Genomic DNA, 19,373 nt, shown 5'->3' with positions numbered 1-19,373 from the left:
CTTTTGTAGTTTTGCATTTTTCTATAACGCATTTTTAAATTTTTCATATTCTTTGTGGGTTTTTTGTAAAGACTGATTTTCTTCAGATAGATGAGATACAGCAGGGGGCTAGGCAACACATTCCCTTTCAGCCTGGTCTTTTATACTGCTTTTTATACTGACAAGTATCTTTCGATCGCATGCGCTTTCAGTAGGTGGAATGTTTCAGATAAAATTGTGAGTCTGCAGGGCTTAGTTATAGTCTTTCATAGAATGAGGATGTAATTTCATTTAATTGCCACCTTAACTACAGAAATACTCATCCTCTTTTTAATTGCACATTCAAGAAAGATCACGTTAATTCTTGTTTTTCAGATCACAATCTCTCTCTCCTTATACATCCTGGCTCTCCAAGATCTCGGATGCCGATGCCTTGTTGGCACCACTGGGCAAAGTAGGTTTGGTTACCGTGGACATGGGAGGCGGTGTGAGGCTTTGGGAGACCGGGCTGGACAGCCTCCAGCGGTCGCTGCAGGACTGGAGGAACATGATTGGCCAAGAAGATGGTCGTCCTGTGCAGGTAGGACTTCACAAAGCTGATGATGAAAATGAATTTTCAGCTGGGAAAGAGGGGTCAAGGGAGAGCTGTGTCGAAAAACACTGTGAAGTAGACATAGGCCTGCGAGAAAAGTTGAATAGACGTCTTGGCGGAAAGAAAAGACACAATAGCTTAATTAGAAAGCTTATTTGTGACCCCTGTAATTATCGTTACTGACAATCTCTTTGTCTTGCAGTGTTCGTATTTTTGCCAAATTCCAGTACATTTAAATGCAAATGAATCCTTTATCTCCTCCTGATTTTTAACTGCAACTTTCAAAATGTAGAATAAATGAAATTAATTTTTAAGGAAAGCATATACTTTTCCAAAGTTGAAATACTTGTGAAAAAATATTGTCTTTGTACTTCAGAAGAGAAACAGGAAGCCTAGGTGGAAGATGCCTTGAGTTCACAGTAGTGCGCTTGGCTGATTTTGAAAATTCTTCCAGCTGAGCAGAGTTTCAAGAGTCTCCATACAGCCATGTTCTGTTGTGGAATATTTAGGCAGATGTTGAAAATATACAGCATATGCACGTATGCTCTGTGTGTGTGTATGTACGTATGTGTATACAAGTGTTAATGTACTGGCTAATACGTATGATTACCATTGCAACACAGAGGGAAAATTCAGGACTACTCATTTCCATCTTTAATTTCTGTTCGTGACTGGAGAAGGTATCACTTCAAAGAACAAGCGTGCTTTAGGGGAACTTCTCTGCTTTTTACTAGAAAGATGCTGTCTCTATCTACAATTGCAATTATTTCTGTTTCATGAATTTCACAGTACATTAGAACAGAAAACAGGGATGAGTCTTTTCTAAATTAGATCTATTTTTTTTTTACGAGGTGTCCAGCTATCTCAAGCATGAATGACATTTGTTAGGCTGAAAAGGTAGCTCTTTCACTTTCTTTTCCCGCTGTGAGCTCCCTTTCTACAAGATGTTCTGCCGTTATAGAAACTTGTGCAAGAACTGATGCGTTCTTGTTACTGGACCCTCAGCAAATGCCTTTCATAAAAATAATGAGAAAAGGAAGCTGTTACCCAGCAGCATGTTTGTGTGGTTCCTTCTTGCTTTACCAGTGCCATTTTTATTACCAATGCAGTAGCACTAGCACCATCTTATGGTCAGCTATAGTCGGTCTACACCCAGCCCAATTTCATCTACTGATCAAGTTGACAAGTAGAAATGAAAAGAGCCAGGAGGAACAGTTAAGAGTTTTACTTGTTTTATTTTATTTTTTTTCTGATAACTTTTAATTTTAGTCAACGGTATTACTATACTATCAGTCTTAGTCAACTAAATATTAGAGAATACCGGCTTGGAAAGTACACATCGTCAGAAAATTTTAAGTCATTTAACTAGTAATGTCAAGTAACTATTTTAAAAAATAGGCTGAGAAGTTTTCCCACAGCCACAAAGCAATTTTCAAGTTCTGTTGTAGAATTTCTCGCTCCTGACAGTTTGCCTCTCTACTTACTGGGCATGTTACAGGGTAAAATCTTCTTAGAGTATCTTTCTTCTTTCTAGCTGTCAATGCAGAGTATATAGCTCAAGTCAGTGGTTTGTCGGCACTCAGAATGGCATACTGTTTGATTTGAGCTAAAGGGCTGAAACAAAGCCTCCCATGTGATCTTCAGACTTGCGTGATTACTAACTTCTAACTTCTTTTCCTCTACTTTACACACTTTGCTTTCAATGGAAAGATAATGAGACCTAAGAAACTTTGTGTACCAGAGCATTACAGAGCAATAAGCAATAAATTCCATCCTTTATTTTATTTTTTTGTGCCTCTCCAGTAAGATAATAGTTATGTAGTTGCTATGTTAACTCTGTTTGAAGATAAGGGTCTTCACCTTTTCTACTTAACTCAATTTCTCAATGGACCTAGACATAAAAGCAGTACTTTATTAAGCCATTAATTTCCGGGAACGAAAGGATCCTGTTAGCTTGAAAGCATATCCGTGTAGATTCCGTGTAAGGTAAACATAGTAAGAGCTCCAGTGTTTCCTGTTCTAGAGACAGTTACTTTGCTAAGAAAGCTGCAGCTAAATATTTCCTGATACCTGTTTTTACAGAATTGGAGATAATTTGCAACCATGTGTTGATCTGTTCATTCAGGTGTGTGAAAATCACCTTCTTTTGTGTAATGTTTCATGCTCATGCTCCTGTTAAGTATTTTGGAGTCTAATGAGGCATCTCTAAGTCCTTAACTAAACCTACCGTTCCCAATCATCTTGTAGCAGAAACTCACTTAAGAAAATTCTCAGTGTTCCACGTATCGCTAGAATTCATTCCCCACCCACCCCCAATGTACCCCACGCTAACAGCTGCCATTGATGCATCCCACAAAGCTGCCACAGGCTTAGCAAAGCTCATTAGTCCTTCATGGTGATGTTCTCAGACCAAAACTAAACCCACCTAGGTATTTGGGAACCACTGTTCTGCAAAAACACAGTGAATCTCTCTGAAGCTTCCTGACTTTTGAGAGAAAAAGGAATTAGAGAGCTTTCAATATAAATATAGGTTCAAAGAAGTAGAAGCAACTCTTCAGCCAGGCTTTGGTTGGAACTATTGGTGCAGTCTTCTAGGGCTGCATTTTGGCTTTCACAAACACATTAGAGCTCAGAAACAGGCTGTATGTACATAAGCAATGAAACAGAGGAAAACAAACAGCTGTTCCACTTATAATCAGTAATTAGACTCCCTTGATATAATGTCGTGGCAGGCTTCAAAACAGTCAACATTTGTTTTGTATTGTTGATATACTCAGCAGAGTTCAAACTGCTGAAGTCTTGAGGCTATAAAAATAGTTTCTGGAAATATGGTTTATGTTTACATAAGTTTGCATTTATATAGGCAGGTCAGGAATTTTCTTCATAAATTGAAGTTTTAAACTCAAAATATGACTACAGTATTCTGAAATGATTAAATTGGAGTGCATACAATATCTAAACAAAATACTGGATTTCCTAAAGCAATGAACTCTGAAATCAAAGAATTGTTGAGCTTTTTCACTCTTTGGGTGTTTCTGAAAATAAGGTCACTTCATTATCTGAAAAGAATTTGAAAGACAATTTGTTTTTAAAATTTTGCCCTGAAAGTTTCATGGCAATAGGCAGACATTGGTAAATTTGTGTTACTTGTGTTACCTCAAAAGGTTATTGATAGAAATTAAATAGGAAGAACACATTACATTCTGATATAGTTGAGCTGTTGTTTTTGAGTAAGGATTGTATACTGCAGAAAATGACAGCACTGGCTTTCAAGGGCTCTAGGGCTGCTGTGCACTGTGCGACTTCCATTTGTGTAAGTGTATGTTATATATAACTTATATAACACATATATATATGTTATGTATAAGATGTGAGATATAATAATATAGAATAATATATATTATATATAATGTATAATAATATATATGTGTGATATATAAATATATAATATATAATACAATTTAATATCTTTTACATATATTATATGTATAAAATAATATATGTACATTCCCAAACTCCACCATATTGTGATCACTGCAGCCAAGGCTATCACTAACCAACATGCTACAAAGTAAGCTGACATGGGGCAAGCAGTGGACATCGTCTACCAGGATTTCTCCAAGGCTTTCAACAGAGTTCCTTACAGCCTCCTCCCAGGGAAACCGATGCTTTACAGTCTAGGCAAGTGGTCTGTGTGGTGGGTGGGGAACTGGCTGCACCCAGGGGGTGGTGGTAAATAGCTCCATTTCAAACTGTCAACCTGTCACAAGTGGGGTCCCCCAGGGATGGATATTGGGCCCACTGCTGTTTATTATCTTCATAAGTGATCTGGATGATGGGATCAAGTGTACCCTGATGAAGTTTGCTGGTCATACCAAACTGAGTAGGGCCTTTGACACCGTCCCCCACAGCATTCTCCTGGAGAAGCTGGCAAATCATGGCATAGACAAGTGTACTCTTCGCTGGGTTAAAAACTGGCTGGATGGCCATGCCCAGAGAGTTGTGATTAATGGGGTGAAATCCTCTTGGTGGCCGGTCACCAGTGGTGTCCCTCAGGGCTCAGTTTTGGGGCCAGTTTTGTTTAATATCTTTATCAATGATCTGGATGAGGGGATTGAGTGCACCCTCAGTAAGTTTGCAGATGACACCAAACTAGGTGGGAGTGTTGATCTGCTTGAGGGTAGGAGGGCTCTACAGAGGGACCTGGACAGGCTGGATCAATGGGCCAAGGCCAACTCTATGAGGTTTAATAAGGCCAAGTGCCGGGTCCTGCATTTTGGTCACAACAACCCCAAGCAACGCTACAGGCTTGGGGAAGAGTGGCTGGAAAGTTGCCCAGCAGAAAAGGACCTGGGGACGCTGGTGGACGGCCAGCTTAACATGAGCCAGCAGTGTGCCCAGGTGGCCAAGAAGGCCAACAGCATTCTGGCTTGTATCAGGAATAGCGTGGCCAGCAGGAGCAGGGAAGTGATGGTGCCTCTGTACTCGGCACTGGTGAGGCCTCACCTCGAGTACTGTGTTCAGTTCTGGCCCCTCTGTACAAGAGGGACATTGAAGTGCTGGAGCGTGTCCAGAGGAGAGCTACCAGGCTGGTGAGGGGTCTGGAGACCAGGTCATATGAGGAGAGGCTGAGGGAGCTGGGCATGTTTAGCTTGGAGAAGAGGAGGCTGAGGGGAGACCTCATTGCCCTCTACAACTACCTGAAAGGAGGTTGGAGAGAGGTGGGTGTTGGCCTCTTCTCCCAGGTGAATAATGACAGGACCAGAGGAAATGGTCTGAAGTTGCGGCAGGGGAGGTTTAGGTTAGATATTAGGAAGAATTACGTTACTGAAAGAGTGGTCAGGCGCTGGAACAGCCTGCCCAGGGAGGTGGTTGAGCCACCGTCCCTAGAGGTATTTAAGAAGCATCTAGATATGGCACTTCAGGGCATGGTCGTAAGGGCAGAGATTGTAGGTTGTTTGTTTGGACTTGATGATCTTAAGGGTCCTTTCCAACCATGAAGATTCTGTGATTCTGTGGACACTTCGGAAGGGAGAGCCACCTTGCAGGAAGACCTGAATATGCTGGAAGAATGGGCCAACAAGAACCTTGTGAAGTTCAGCAAGGACAAGTGTAAATTCTTGCAAGTGGGAGAACATAGTCCAGCAGTGCTGCACAGGCTGGGATCTACCCAGCTGGGGAGCACCTCTGTGGAAAGGGACCTGGGGGTCTTGGTGGACAACAAGCTCAATGTGAGTGAACAGTGTGCTGCTGCAGCACAGAAAGCCAATGGGATGCTGGGTTGCATCAACAAAGGTATCACCAGCAGAGATGAAGAAGTCATTATCCCACTCTACTCAGTGCTTGTCAGGCCACACCTGGAATACTGTCTTCAGTTTTGGTCTCTGCTATACAGAAAATGTGGACAGGCTGGAGAGCGTCCAGAGAAGGGCCGCAAAGCTGATCAAAGGACTGGGAAGCCTGCCACATGAGGAAAGGCTCAGAGAACTGACCTTTTTCATCCTTGAGAAAAGAAGGCTTAGGGGAGACCTTATCACCATGTTCCAGTATTTAAAGGGTGGCTTCAAAGAAGATGAAGACTCCTTTTTTACAAGGGGTCACATGGAAAAGAAGAGGGGTGATGACTACAGATTAGTCTTGGGGAGATTACAACTGAGCACAAGAGGAAAATTTTTCACGAGAGCAATTAGCCTTTGGAATAATCTCCCCAGGGAAGTGGTGGATTCCCCAGCATTGGACACTTTTAAGATTCAGCTGGACAGGGTACTGGGCCATCTTGTCTGTGCTTTTGCCAAGAAAGGTCGGACCAGATGACCCTTGAGGTCCCTTCCAACCTGGTACTCTATGATTCTGTGATTCTATGATACGTAAGTGTTCTGTGTAGTGTGTATTTTCCTCAGAAACTAAAAAATCTGAAATGTTTGGTGCAGGCTGTATCTGTTGTAAGAGCTCAATATATGGTCCCTTAAATGATCCAGATTCAGCCGATGTAATGTCAAGATCACATATGGTAGGAATGAACTGAGGAAAGATACAGATACTTCTTTGTAGATGAGTCCAAAGGAAGTGTGTAAGAGACACTTGACACCTGCTTAGGGCAGGTTTCTACCCACCTGGTTCAAAAACGTTTCTTTGTGTCACTAAAGACTGTTCACATAGTGTCTATCAGTAATAGCCCCTGCATTGGGGCAGACTTTTATTTGGACAATTCCTTAATATGAAACCAGGTCCTTCCAGAGACAAGCAGCAGCCGGAAATTTTCTTTCATTTTCTTTCCCCACTTTGTTTTTGTGACTTGACCTGATCTATTTTCTAGCAAAAAGCCAACTGAACAGTTAAGTCACATTTGAGTTCACAGCATCATAAAACTGAGATGGTGGAATGAATCTAGAAAAACGCATGAATGAGAAAAAAATCTGCTTGCGTCTCACCAGTGGTTTGAACAACAAATGCATTAGGGACAGTTCTGCAGTAGATGGAGAAGTTCATACAGTACTGGCCCAGATTCTTTCTGTTAGAAGAGGTCCTGGGGGTGGACAGCTCAGCATGACTTGGATATATTTCGGATATGGTTTTGGCCTTGGCACTAAAAGGAGACAGAAATGACGTGTATGTAAGAATAAAGAAGGCTTTAGATTAAGGTTTTGGGAGATTTCATTCAAGATTTTCTGCCCTGGAGAACTGACAGAGAGAACAGCTTTCTGTCAAAAATGAATGGTTTTGTCTTAAATTGCACTTCCTTTTCCCAGTAGCGCTAGAGGCATGTTCTTTTGGTTTCTGCTGTGATTAGTTAACATTTTACTGATGCAGTGTTTCCACAAAGCGTGAATCATTGTAAGTGGCCAAATGGAGACACGAAAAAAATTACTTCATCCATCCATAACTGTTTCCCTTTGGACACCCCTAAACATTTAAATATGTAATTATTGCAACATCTGGAGCCAGTAAGCATTATCACTTGTTTAAGTGCACACTGTATGTCTACGCTGCAGTGTCAGAGGTGGAGTAAATGCAGTATAAACCCATAAGGATATATAAATATGCTTTGTACCTCTGTAAGCTTGAATGTCCTTGAATGCTACAATCAGTAAGAAATACCTTAAATTGGGCAAAAATTGCATATAAATGTAGTGCAGCCACCTAAGGAAACAAATGTTAACTCTGTATAGCTCGAGGTCAAAACATGCTTAGCTGGGATGAGTATAGACTCAAGAAATGCAGTAAATAATAGATATTTTTTTCAGATTTAAATGGCCGTCTTCACAGTCTTATAGCAGTGCTCAAAAATGATAACAGAACACATAAGTTATTCTGTGTCCAGCTAGAAGACATGAACGTATGTTCAAGTCAGTAACGTAAAACAGCAATGTATATGTGTTCATCACCAATGGCTAAAAAAATTAAGGGGGTTTGTTTTGTGTGTTCTAAGTGCTTAACTGCTTAAATCACCCATGACGCAAGGGCTTTTTGCTAAAAACAGCATTTTGATGCAATTGATTTTTTTTTTCCTTTTTTAAAAGCGATGTTTCACTTTATAACATTTTAAAAAAAATAAAATCCGTCTTTTTCTTGATGTTAAGACCGAACTGGGTAAAGCTGCGGTTTTTGATTCGAGAGAAAAGCATGACCTTCCCACCACCACCCCCCTGCTGCTCGATTTCCTACTTTAGACCAAGTGTTTTTTCTCACCACGTGGGGGCACCGGTGAGCTAATAACAGTGATTTATCTCCTCTCTTAAATACTGTCGGTACAAATCCCATAAATTATGAAAAATATATGCACTAGAGAGTTTTTTTGTAAGTTTGGAATAACCAGATGATGGCATTCTGAAGTCCTGCGGGGGATCCTGAAGAACTGGAAATACTGCAGATTACAGAGTTATCTAGTCAGTAAGTGGATTACAAGGTATATAGTTTGATAGAGTTTGCAGTTCTGAGATCCATAAGCCTCAAATACACAGTCTGTGGCCTTTTCCTGGACCGCATGATTCATTTTAGCAAAGTGAGGAGTAGGAGACGCATACCACCCCTGGAGACAAGGCATTGGAGTATGGGGAAACATAAGACTAGAAAGCCATGAACACACAGAGCTCGGGAAGTTCATATCTCTACAAGTCTCCACTGGGTAAAGCAATTCAGATAAAGATCGTTGGTTCTCTGTCAGCTCCTTTTTCTCATATAAATGTCCTCAGCTGAAATGAAAACATTGCTGGAAACACTATGCAAACACGTCTAAAATACATTCCCTTTCCTGAAGGTCTTCCAGTCTAATTAGAGCAGACAGACAAGAAGCAGGAGTGGAAATAACCTTAACTTTCAGTTAGAGCAGGCGGATCCAGCACAAAGTTCCTCTTTCTTCCTCTGACCTTCCTGTGAAAGCCCGGAATTCTCGTGGGAGAAAATATAAGAACCTCAACACACCGTCTTGCAGCTCTCAAAAAGCCTGCGGCAGTGCCCGTCGCTGACGTAAAGGCTGGAGCTCCCAACCCCGCTGAAATCCTGCTGTCCCAGCGAGACAAACGCATAACTAGTAATTCTGCCCTTATGAAAGTTGTTCCCTAATTAGCAAAATGTAATGAAAATTCAAATCATCTGATGTTACAGCAGTGGTAAATACTGGAGGCTTTCCTTTAGAAAACAAAACAACATAGTTGATCCTTAATAACTTACGTCTCTGCTTCTTAAGGACAGGTTTGACAAGGTCCTAGCTCCGTAGAAAATAAGCCTTTTCTGCTTCCATGTGTAATTTTTTTCAACTTTCTTTTGACCGTGCAATGTCCCTGCGGTGTTCTGTCCAGAGTATTCCCAATTGTCAGAGTGTATTCACTTACCCCAGCTTTCTAGCTGCTGATTATTCAGTGTGCTGCAGAAGAAACAGAATTCGGTGTTTTCCAAGTTTATTGATCTTATGGGGGGGTGTAGTAGTGATGATAAATAACCAAACCAGACACTGTGTGCTCTGATTATATTTTGTAATGGATTTGCATAGTAACAAGGTGATGACCTCACATCTTCCGTGATTGACTAGGCAAATTTTAATAACGAAAGCGTAAAATGGAATTTACACAGATGTTAACGTAACGGAGAATCTGTCAGATGGAAGCAAATGCACGGTGTTGTCTCATTACTTCATTTAGTTTATCCAGCTTTTAAGCCACAGAGTACATATTCATGAACAAAAGTGTCTAATGCGCCTACTGCTGCAGAGTTTCTGAGTTGGCTCATAGAGTGACAGCGTTTAGTTCAAACGAAGACCCACCCACGGCAGCGACAACTGCATTTTACATAGTGGGGTTTTTTTAGCTGGTGTGTAAAACCTTCACTTTGCAGGCCACATATCCCTTTGTACGTGTTTCATTCCAAATCTCTACCTCTTTCCCCACCCAGGTTACCATACCTGTGATTTCACTTTTATTTTAGAAATCCAAAATTCCATTAAAGCTGTGATGCTTTGAATGATTTTGCTATTTGAGAGAGCAATTTAATTCCTGGATGTCAGATAGATAACGCTTGAAGCTTCATTAGTTCATTTTGAATTCTTGCAAAGTTTTACAGACAAGATAGAAAATCAAAATGAAGCCAAAATGAATGAAGAAAACCTATTCAATGCATTATATACTGCAGTGCAACTAATGTTTTTTCACTTCAGGATACAATTGAAGACAGAGTGTATTTCATAAATTATTATTGTCTTGTCTAATACCGAATATTCCTTTCTGTGGAAAAATGACTTGTGGGCTCAGTTTTGTGCTGTTGATGTGAACAGAAATTGTGGTATTAATTTTTAGCACATAAAAAAAAACCTGTACACGATAAGGTACAAGTAAAAGTAATAGAAGCCGTTAGATTTTCTTGTTCCTATTTTTGCCTTTCTCTCACTAGTTCGTGCAAGTACGTTATGAAACATTTTCTTCCTGTCTTGGGTAGAATCAGTTTTACAATAGAATGTAAAACCACCATGGAACAGGCAGATTAGCCTGTTAGGAATTTTTATATACTCTTTGAGAAAATAATGCCTATATTCACGCTGATAAAGAATGTCTTGGAGGAAAGGATGTTCTTGTGACCTGTTAAACGCAGCCTGGGGTAACACTGAGGTTTTAAGGTTGTTGGCAGGGGTGGGGGGAGGGATAAAAGCAAACAAAGATTTGTTTCAGGGAAAAATCAGTCTTTTGCACATCTGCTGAGATACATTCTGCTTTCCATGGAATACATTTCCTACTCCTTTGTGCCACTGTGGGATGGATTATTTAATGCCTTTTTCACCTGGAGAATAGTCATGTTTTGTTACAGCCAAAGTCAGCCTTCTTTCATAATAATGTATGGTTTGGATAAAAGATTTTTCACTGATCTTGATGACGAAATTAACATCTCCCAAATTGCCTGTAGGACAAAAGTCTTAAGATGTTTTCATTTCTTTTCCTGCAATGATCTTCTGACACATGCCCAATCTTTGTGCACAGTGCTAATGAAGAAGGCAAGCTGATTAAGAAAACATTGATATTTTAACCCTGTAGTATTTGTAGTGTAGTGGTTTTATATTTGTGTAACTCATATTTTTCAACAATAATTTATTGCGTTGTATGGAAAGTAGCATGTATTCTTCATTAACTATGAACTGCCCTGTTTAATATGTTATATATTAATTAGAAGGCAAAATAGCACATTAATTCTTTCCCTCTGTGTAGCAGGTATGCTAGGATAAGAACGGATATCTTCTAATTTACATCTTAGCAGGGTTCTTTCCCTTATGATGAAAAAAGTAAATGAAGAATGGGATCTTGGCAGTCTAGATCCTGCCTACATCTGCCTACTTTCCAGGACTGTCTAATCGTGCAACTAATTAATCTACTGCACACCTCCTTAACTTGCATTAAACTAAGAACCTAAATCATGTGAAGTGTATTCCACCTCAGATCTTTCTGATCAACGGTAAGAAACACACAGTAATGCAGTATTATTCCGAATACCAGGATAAGAGCTTGTGAAAATAGTTATTGTTTCAGCACTTCAGCTTTTTCTTTTTAAGAAGCCTTCCCTACATAAATATTCTCTACAGCTGTAAATTCTGCAGCTGTGACCCTGATTGCTTGTATTTTGTAAAACGATGTTTTGCCCTTTTGTGTGTGTTTATTAAGTTGTGACGTATGAGATGGTGCCAGTTTCAGTTTATGTGTTGTATGTGGAATGCTCTAAAGAATGCTTAAAAGGGCTTTGTAGAAAGGTTGGTTACTTGTTTGTCACCGCATACAACAAGGAGGAATTCCTTTTATTTCTGTTATGAAGATGTAAAATCCTGTAGGGAATGGCAAGCTCTGTTAAAACATACCCAAAAGAAAAAGAAAAATTTTATTTCGGAAGGTTTGGGGAATGGAAATACAGTCCATTTTTTAGAGTACAAATTGCATCTCTTTACACGTGCAGGGTGTTAGTCTGGAATTAGAGTATTTTTTTCTGGGGTTTTCCCTCTTTTTAAGTTGCATCTGGAGTATTAAAATAAGCATTGTGTTTTGCATAAGAGGACTAGATAAGAGTTAGTCCTGTCAGAGCCAGATGTATTAACTGAGAGGGGAAGGCTGTGTTCCCCTCTACCCGGGGCAGCTCGTCCCAGTTGGAAACCAGAGTTTCTTTCCCAGTCCTCAGGCAGAAACTAGCTTTTGTTGCTGTGAGCACCGCAAAGGAGCTTTTCTGGCGACCCCTCCTGAATGGGAGGCACTGGCACATCCTGTGCCCTTCGGGAATTTTAATGAAGTTAACCGCATCAGAATACAAAAGTAAGCTGCTGTTTTAAAAGACCATCTACTCTCCAGCCAAGTCGCTGTGTGGAACAGAAGCTTGTCCTGTGCGCGGTAGGCGGACGGGAATATCTATGACCAAAAAAATCAATCCATAACAGAGACGCGTCCCAGACTGCATTGAGAAAATAATCCTTCACATTTTTACTGAAAGCCATCACTCATTTATTACTTTTCTGTTCAAAGCTAGAAATATTTTCAACCGCGTCTGACTTCTGCTTACAAAGTCTAAAAGATATTTCCTAACCTGTAACCACAAGTTCTTTTTCTGCCAGCGGTTAAGTTCGTGTTCTGCCCCTTCTTTTAAAGAGCTTTTTACAAGGCTGTAATGGAAGTATGGACATCTAAGATAGCAAGAGTTGCTGGTTTTATCTCCTGCATGAAAATCCCAGGAATAAAGAAAATTTCAAGTGGCAAAATACAGAAGGAGATGAGATTCCCTCTCTTTTTCCCTGTCTCCACAATAAAGATAACTCCTGGAATTTTAGTCTTTGGTTTATTTTAACAGACTTGAACAACAGGGAGCTGATGTATGGGCTTGAAATGCATGGGTGAAAAAACAGCAGTGTTGAAGGCCGTGAATACTCTGAAATATGAATGATTGAATAATAGACATACTGAAATGTTCATTTCAGTTGGCTTTGCTAAGTGTCTTTACTCATTAAATTGAATACCATTATAAACACATTATAATAGAGAAATCAATATATATTCAGTCTAGATGTACTTTGAATAGTTCCTTAAAAGCATCTCGTAAAAAGTCAGACAGTTTAATGATTTTATTGCCATCAGACGTATAAATCTGACATGCTGAAGACTGGCTATCGTTTCTTTTTTTTATATTTATTTGCTTGGCACAAGCAAATTGGTGGTAACCAGGGCTTGTTAAGATACAGAAATGCACAGTTGCGCTACTTGAGACTGCCTGTGAGGTGGTGAAGCTTCTTTTTAAAGACATTTTTTTTCTTCTCAGTTTCATTGCAATGAATGATCAAGATTGCTGGGAGCTAAAATATTGTTAAGCTTGCTTGCAAGAAATCAGTCGAAGCTAAATTTGATAAGGTTTTTGGTTCATTTTACTCATAGGGCCTGAGAGATTTGTTTGCAAGATAATAGAAGATTAATCCTGAGCTCAGAAAGGAAGTACTGTAATTGTGAAAATAGCTCATATTAGAATGAAATGCTAATGTAAAAGTGTGGGACATAAATCACTTTAATAACAGAGTATAGCAGCCCTCTCCATAATTCACACACTTTTTTTATGGGTTATTACAAGCTCCTTTTTTCACATAGCTGTGATGGTGTCCTGCAGAGGCAATGCACGTTGTATCTGGGTCAGCTGGGTGATCCTCAACAAATTCAGCACCTGTGTTTTACTGAAGGGTGATAAAAGTATCAAACTGTGATGTATGCCAGTGCTTCCTTATTCTCCAGGGGTTAATTTTATTAAAATAGATAATTTCACATCAGAATGCAATAGGATTCAAACCCACGTTCACTTAAATGGCATGAATGTGGTTCTAGATCCACTTCCAAACACGGTTAAGATTTGGTTAGTACACAATATAAAGTTCCCTTACCATACTTTGTCTGACCAGCTAAAGTCTAGACAAAACTACCAGCCTTTGACTCATCTTCAGAGTACCCGCTATTACGGATTGGTATGCATTTAATTGCTGTTTGGCGTAAATATGACACAGATGTGAAACACCTGGTTTCGTTGTGTTGTGGAGTGCATTAAATCATGTAACTGGCTTCTCTGAGCCTCTTTATCTTCTTTATATTACTATATGAAGGATGATAAGATCACTTAGTTTCCAAACGGAGTGTTTGTATCAGTTTTCCTTATTCAGTTGTCTCTTAGAATCCCAGTGTTGTCAGAAAAAAAAAAAAAAAAAAAAAAAAGAAGTGTAGCCATGTAAAACTGTTTTGGCATCCATTCACGTATCTCACGGAACTGATACAGAGGGAGTTGTTCGGATGTTCGGATACTGCGTATGTCTCACTGAATGTAAAATGAGAGTTCAGTTCTATTCCTGTCTGGCTGCGCTTGCTGGGGGCAGGTGAAGGGATGTGTAAGAGGCAGGAACAGAAAATTAAGTCAAAGCATTAACAAGTCTTGGTATTTGCTGTTGTTTCTTCATTTCCTTTTTTCTCAAGTGCTTTCTTCATACCATTGCCTCTTCAGAAAAGCACATCCCTTTAGCATCTTTCTGACCTGCAGTATTCATGTTCATCTTGCATAAAATTTTTGTTTGTTTGCTTCGTTGACTTTGGAAGACCTACCAAGTCTTCATCCATAAAGTCCTTTTGAATGCCTCCATTACCTATTGGCATAAGTGCCTGAGGATACCATACAGTCAAAGAAAAGGAGAGAACAAGATTGTAAACCAGGGACTAAGATCATTGATGATGACTTCACAGAGAATAAGAATCATGCCAGGAGAGGATGGCAGTTGTGCTTCTTGTGTGGTGAGAACTTTAAAGAAGAACCTGCCCAAACAGGCAGTGGAAAAGTGCTTTCATGCTCTGATCATGAATCACCAATATGCATAAACAAGTTTAGAAAATACATAATTGACACACGCGTGCCCTGTGTTTTGGAAATTGTGGTTATTTTGGAAAGCTAAAGGAAGTCTCAGAAGGAAAGTTTCACAGTTTTTCCAGCTATTCTACTCTGACCTCATGGCTACTAGCTTGAATTCGTCTGTTGTTTTACAAAGCTGTGATATGCACACCAGGCGGTATGAAATCTTCGCAATAATGCAGTAATGAATAGCGCCTTTCAGTGCATGTATAGCTAGGAAGAGCACAGATTTCTCTCAAAAAGAGACGCTTAGTCAAAACTCTTGCTGAAAGAAACAAAGTTGGTAGAAGTCTTGCAATAGAGTCAAACAGAAAGTATTCAGGAGGGGACAGATCAACTTTTGATCAAGCAAATTATTTATGTATTTGGAAAAATATCCATCACAACATTAAGAGAAATCTCAGTAGGTTTATAAATTCCAATCAGACAAGCTTGGAAAAGTTACTAGGGATTTGTTAGATTTATTTGAGCTTCGTGTCTACTTTCAGTACTTGTTTTTCTCGTCTTCCTTCTCACTCCAGACAAACTAGATTTTTCCTACTGACTGTCTTTCAGTTTGCCAGGGTCATAATACATCCAGTTTTGGATCCTCCCCCTTAAATCTACCTTTCCAACAGTTTCGAACATCAAGAATTCCTCCAACCCTCAGAGGGGTGACTTATCTATGACTCTTCCATCTCCGTATATCTGTCATACCGAAGAATGTGTCTTTGTCCAAAAGTTTTTGTCTCAGTTCTTTTCCTCACCCTTCCTCTGATTTCACATCCAGACTCAGTGATTTACTGTTTACTTCTTTCTAAAATATATTTTCAATTCTATTGTAGATATTTGCTAGTCTAACTTTTACTTTATAGGGGCGCCTTCAGAGCAGAGACAAGTTGTTAGTTGTAAAATCGCCTTGAAATGCTTCCATGGAGACAGGGATGGGGAGGAGAAAAGCATAAGTCACTTGGAATAATGATATGGAATTATCATATATATATACACACATATATATGTGTGTGTGTATATATATAAATATATATATATATAAAAAAAATGTATATATATCAGATAATGGAATTATCTAAGAGCTCAAAGGAAAACCAGGAAAGTACATTCAGAAGACATTCTTCAAAGGGCCCTAGAGTGCACTAATTTAATGCAGTTTCTAAGTGCATGGTAAATTTAAAAAACAATTATCCCAGCAAACCAGTGCTAATAAAAATTGGTTGCTAAAGTATTCAGATGTAGCAAAATTCTACTACCTATTGTGCGCATACTTAAAAAAAACAAGTGAATGAATGAAACTGCTGCAATTCACTGGTGTGACATTTACACGTCTGCTGGTGGTGGTCCATTCTAGTATCCTTAAATTTTCAATTATTTTAGACAGTAACCTATTAACTATATATTTAAAAAAATTAATAAGAAGGTCACATTCTTAAGCCGTGACAGATTGTACCACTTGTCTCTCTCTCTTTCTCTCTCTCATGCAATTTTTTTCAGTTTTAATAGAAATCAGATGTTGGATGTTGTGCTGTCCTTTTAAGAACAGAAGTCACAAATCATTATAAAATAAAAGATTTTGTATTAACTACACGCTGTTTCAAAGTTACAAATACCTGCTTTAATCAGATCAATGCTATTGTAAAATAGGTTTATATTGCAAACTTACCCAGGACATACATACTAAAAATATTTGTGAACAACTAATTATATGTGAGAAATACGTGAGTAACAAAGCTCTGTTGTCTACAGAACTTTTCACTCAAAATTTAAACAATACTTGTGTTGCAAAATATTTGGTGACATTTTTTCATGGGAAAACTTGACAAAAATAGAATATGGTATGGATTATGGTTATGTTTGCCTCAGAGCTTCCTTTTGCAGAATTTTGAGTATTTTTCTGTGAAAAACCCAGAAGGATGAAACCGTAGAGGATTTTCCATCATATTGTTGTTTCTCTTTACAGAATAATGTTTTGTTTTGATACATAAGGCTGACGCTACAGTTTTGGTTTTATGATTTTATTTTAACCTAAGTTCAGCTGGTTTTGTTGAGCTGTGTTTTTGATAGTTTTGAAATCTGCCAGTTATGCAAAAAAGTGTTTATTTTGGAGGAAATCCTATAAACAGAAATATATAGAACCCTAAGGGTGACATGCTGTTGTGGTTAAGTGTCTTTCTTCCTATACAAACGTTAATTTAATGTAATTAATCAGATTAGATCTCGATTTTACACTAATGACATGGTTCACAGAGGATGTATTGTACCTCTTTGAATTAATATAAATTCTATAAAGGGAAAGAAAATGATGTTTTGAATAGCTGCCAAGACACTGTTGTTAGAGCACATGTTTTCAGTTCGAAAACATGTATGGAATTCATGTCAGCGTAAAGTGGAGTCTGCAAGACAGTGAATTCAAGGATTAAACTGCTCCGCAGCCCCAGTGAATACCCTGATAATGCCAGTGAACTTCTGAGGCAGTAAATTGTAGTTATTGGGGCACATACATTCATCAGAGAATTAAATGTATTATGTTAGATGAGAAGGACATTAATTTTTAGAGGTTAAAGGCATCGATTTTACATCTCTGTCATTAAGTTTCATAAAAAAAAAGAAACTGGCATTAAATTATAGGAGATTAGTAACTGAAGGGCAGTTTACACATGAATCGATTCACTCCATGACTCAGAGTTGGTAATGGGAAGAAGTATTTTTACCTTCAGTCGCCCACTTAAATCCAGCCCCAGCCTGAAGTGACTCAGCCCTGACCATCTGACAGCTGCTGGGTGTTGAGCTGCGCGGGGAATCGGTGGGGAGAGTACAGTCAGTAGGCAAGTGTAGAAAACTCACCGCTGTATGACTCTTGCGGTCATGGCAGGGAAGTTCAGGATTATGTGAGCGTGACATTTGAACTAGCCATTTACTGACAAACCTTGGCATGTCCTTTCTTTAGTCCCTGTTCATGAAAGGAAGATCAGTCAGCTCATCCATACAGAATGGGGACCTGTGGTTGGGTGTGCTTGAAATTTGTGAATGGATGTACAGCCAGGTGTTGCCAATACTATGAGAAGCATTCAAACTGCAGGTGATCCTGTCTACAGGGGGATTTTGAATTATGTTGGCAATTTTATTTAAGGCTACAAAGATGGTCAAGGGACTGGAGCACCTCTCATGAGGAAAGGCTGAGAGACCTGGGTCTGTTCAGCCTGGAGAAGAGAAGACTGAGACCTCATCAATACTTATAAATATCTAAAGGGCGGGTGTCAAGAGAATGGGGCCGGACTCTTCTCAGTGGTGCCCAGTGACAGGACAAGGTGCAACGGACACAAGCTGGAACACGGGAAATTCCATCTCAACATGCGGAAAAACTTCTTGACTTTGAGGGTGGCAGAGCACTGGAACAGGCTGCCCAGAGAGGTGGTGGAGTCTCCGTCTCTGGAGACATTCCAAACCCGCCTGGACGCATTCCTGTGCAACCTGCTGTAGGTGACCCTGCTCTGGCAGGGGGGTTGGACTAGATGATCTCCAGAGGTCCCTTCCAACCCCTACCTGTGATTCTGTGATTATCAGTAAGCACTTTTCTAGTGTGGGTAAGACTTGGAAGCACTGGGTGGTTCAGGTGTGGCAGTAGTCTTAGATCTGCTGTGAGTTTAACGTGCTACTCGGGAGCCCTATTTTACTCTCCTTTATCCTGTTGTCTTCAGCAGGTGGGATGTTGCGATTTTTTAATTAATTCTGGTTCAAGAGCTCTTCAGCAGACCTAGTATGTTATTGTTAGGTTGTTAGAGTGGTTTTCCTTGCTATGGGAGAGATTTCATAGAATCTATAGATTTACTGCTCTATTTTTTATTTTACAGATAACCATTCAGAGGGACAGTGGTTTGGATGTTAGTTCCCCCAAACATGGAAAAGTGGATCCAGACAACATGCCACATGTTGGTGGAAATACTTGGGCTGGTGGAACAGGTTTTCCATTCTCTTTTTTTTTTAATGCATCATTGAAGAATGTCTAAGGGAGATGCTGTGCCAGTCAAAAATGGATTTATTCAAGGCCTCCCTCTACTTAGAGCTGTTTTACTCAATACCAGCTCACTTTATTGCCAGTGAAAAGAAGTATTTGCAGTATCAAAGTGTATATAGTAGATCTCTACTTCAGTTACATTTTGTTGTTGTTTCTTTTCATTCACCGTATAGAGAACCAGAAGCTTGCAGCCACAGAAACTAGGTTATTTGCCGTTCTCTTAAATGTCTCTGTAGCTGCAGCAATTTAGTTAGTATAGGCCAGAGTCACACAGAAGAAGCTGAGTGCCTCCTAATTCTAAAAGATCACTAGATGAAGTGGTTTGGGAACAATGTAAACCAACAAATTCTAGGGAGAAGACAGAGTCTTAATGAATGGCTGTAAGAACCAGGAGCTCTGAGGAGATGTACA

At 39.5% G+C, this 19,373-nt stretch overlaps 1 protein-coding gene across 2 annotated transcripts in view; it reads left to right on the top strand.

Annotated features, from left to right (window-relative positions):
* The window catches only part of VWA8 (von Willebrand factor A domain containing 8), a 196,166-nt gene that overhangs the window by 147,053 nt on the left and 29,740 nt on the right, over window positions 1–19,373 (top strand). For both annotated transcript variants that reach the window (XM_074564766.1, XM_074564775.1), the window contains 2 exons: window positions 355–559; window positions 18,799–18,907. In XM_074564766.1, the coding sequence (XP_074420867.1) occupies window positions 355–559; window positions 18,799–18,907 (314 nt within the window). The remainder of the gene's footprint in view (window positions 1–354; window positions 560–18,798; window positions 18,908–19,373) is intronic.

This window comes from Larus michahellis, chromosome 1 (assembly GCF_964199755.1).
Source record: "Larus michahellis chromosome 1, bLarMic1.1, whole genome shotgun sequence".
Lineage (NCBI taxonomy): Eukaryota > Metazoa > Chordata > Aves > Charadriiformes > Laridae > Larus > Larus michahellis.
Note: the sequence above shows the minus strand (reverse complement) of the source record. Positions and strands in the feature narration are given on the sequence as shown.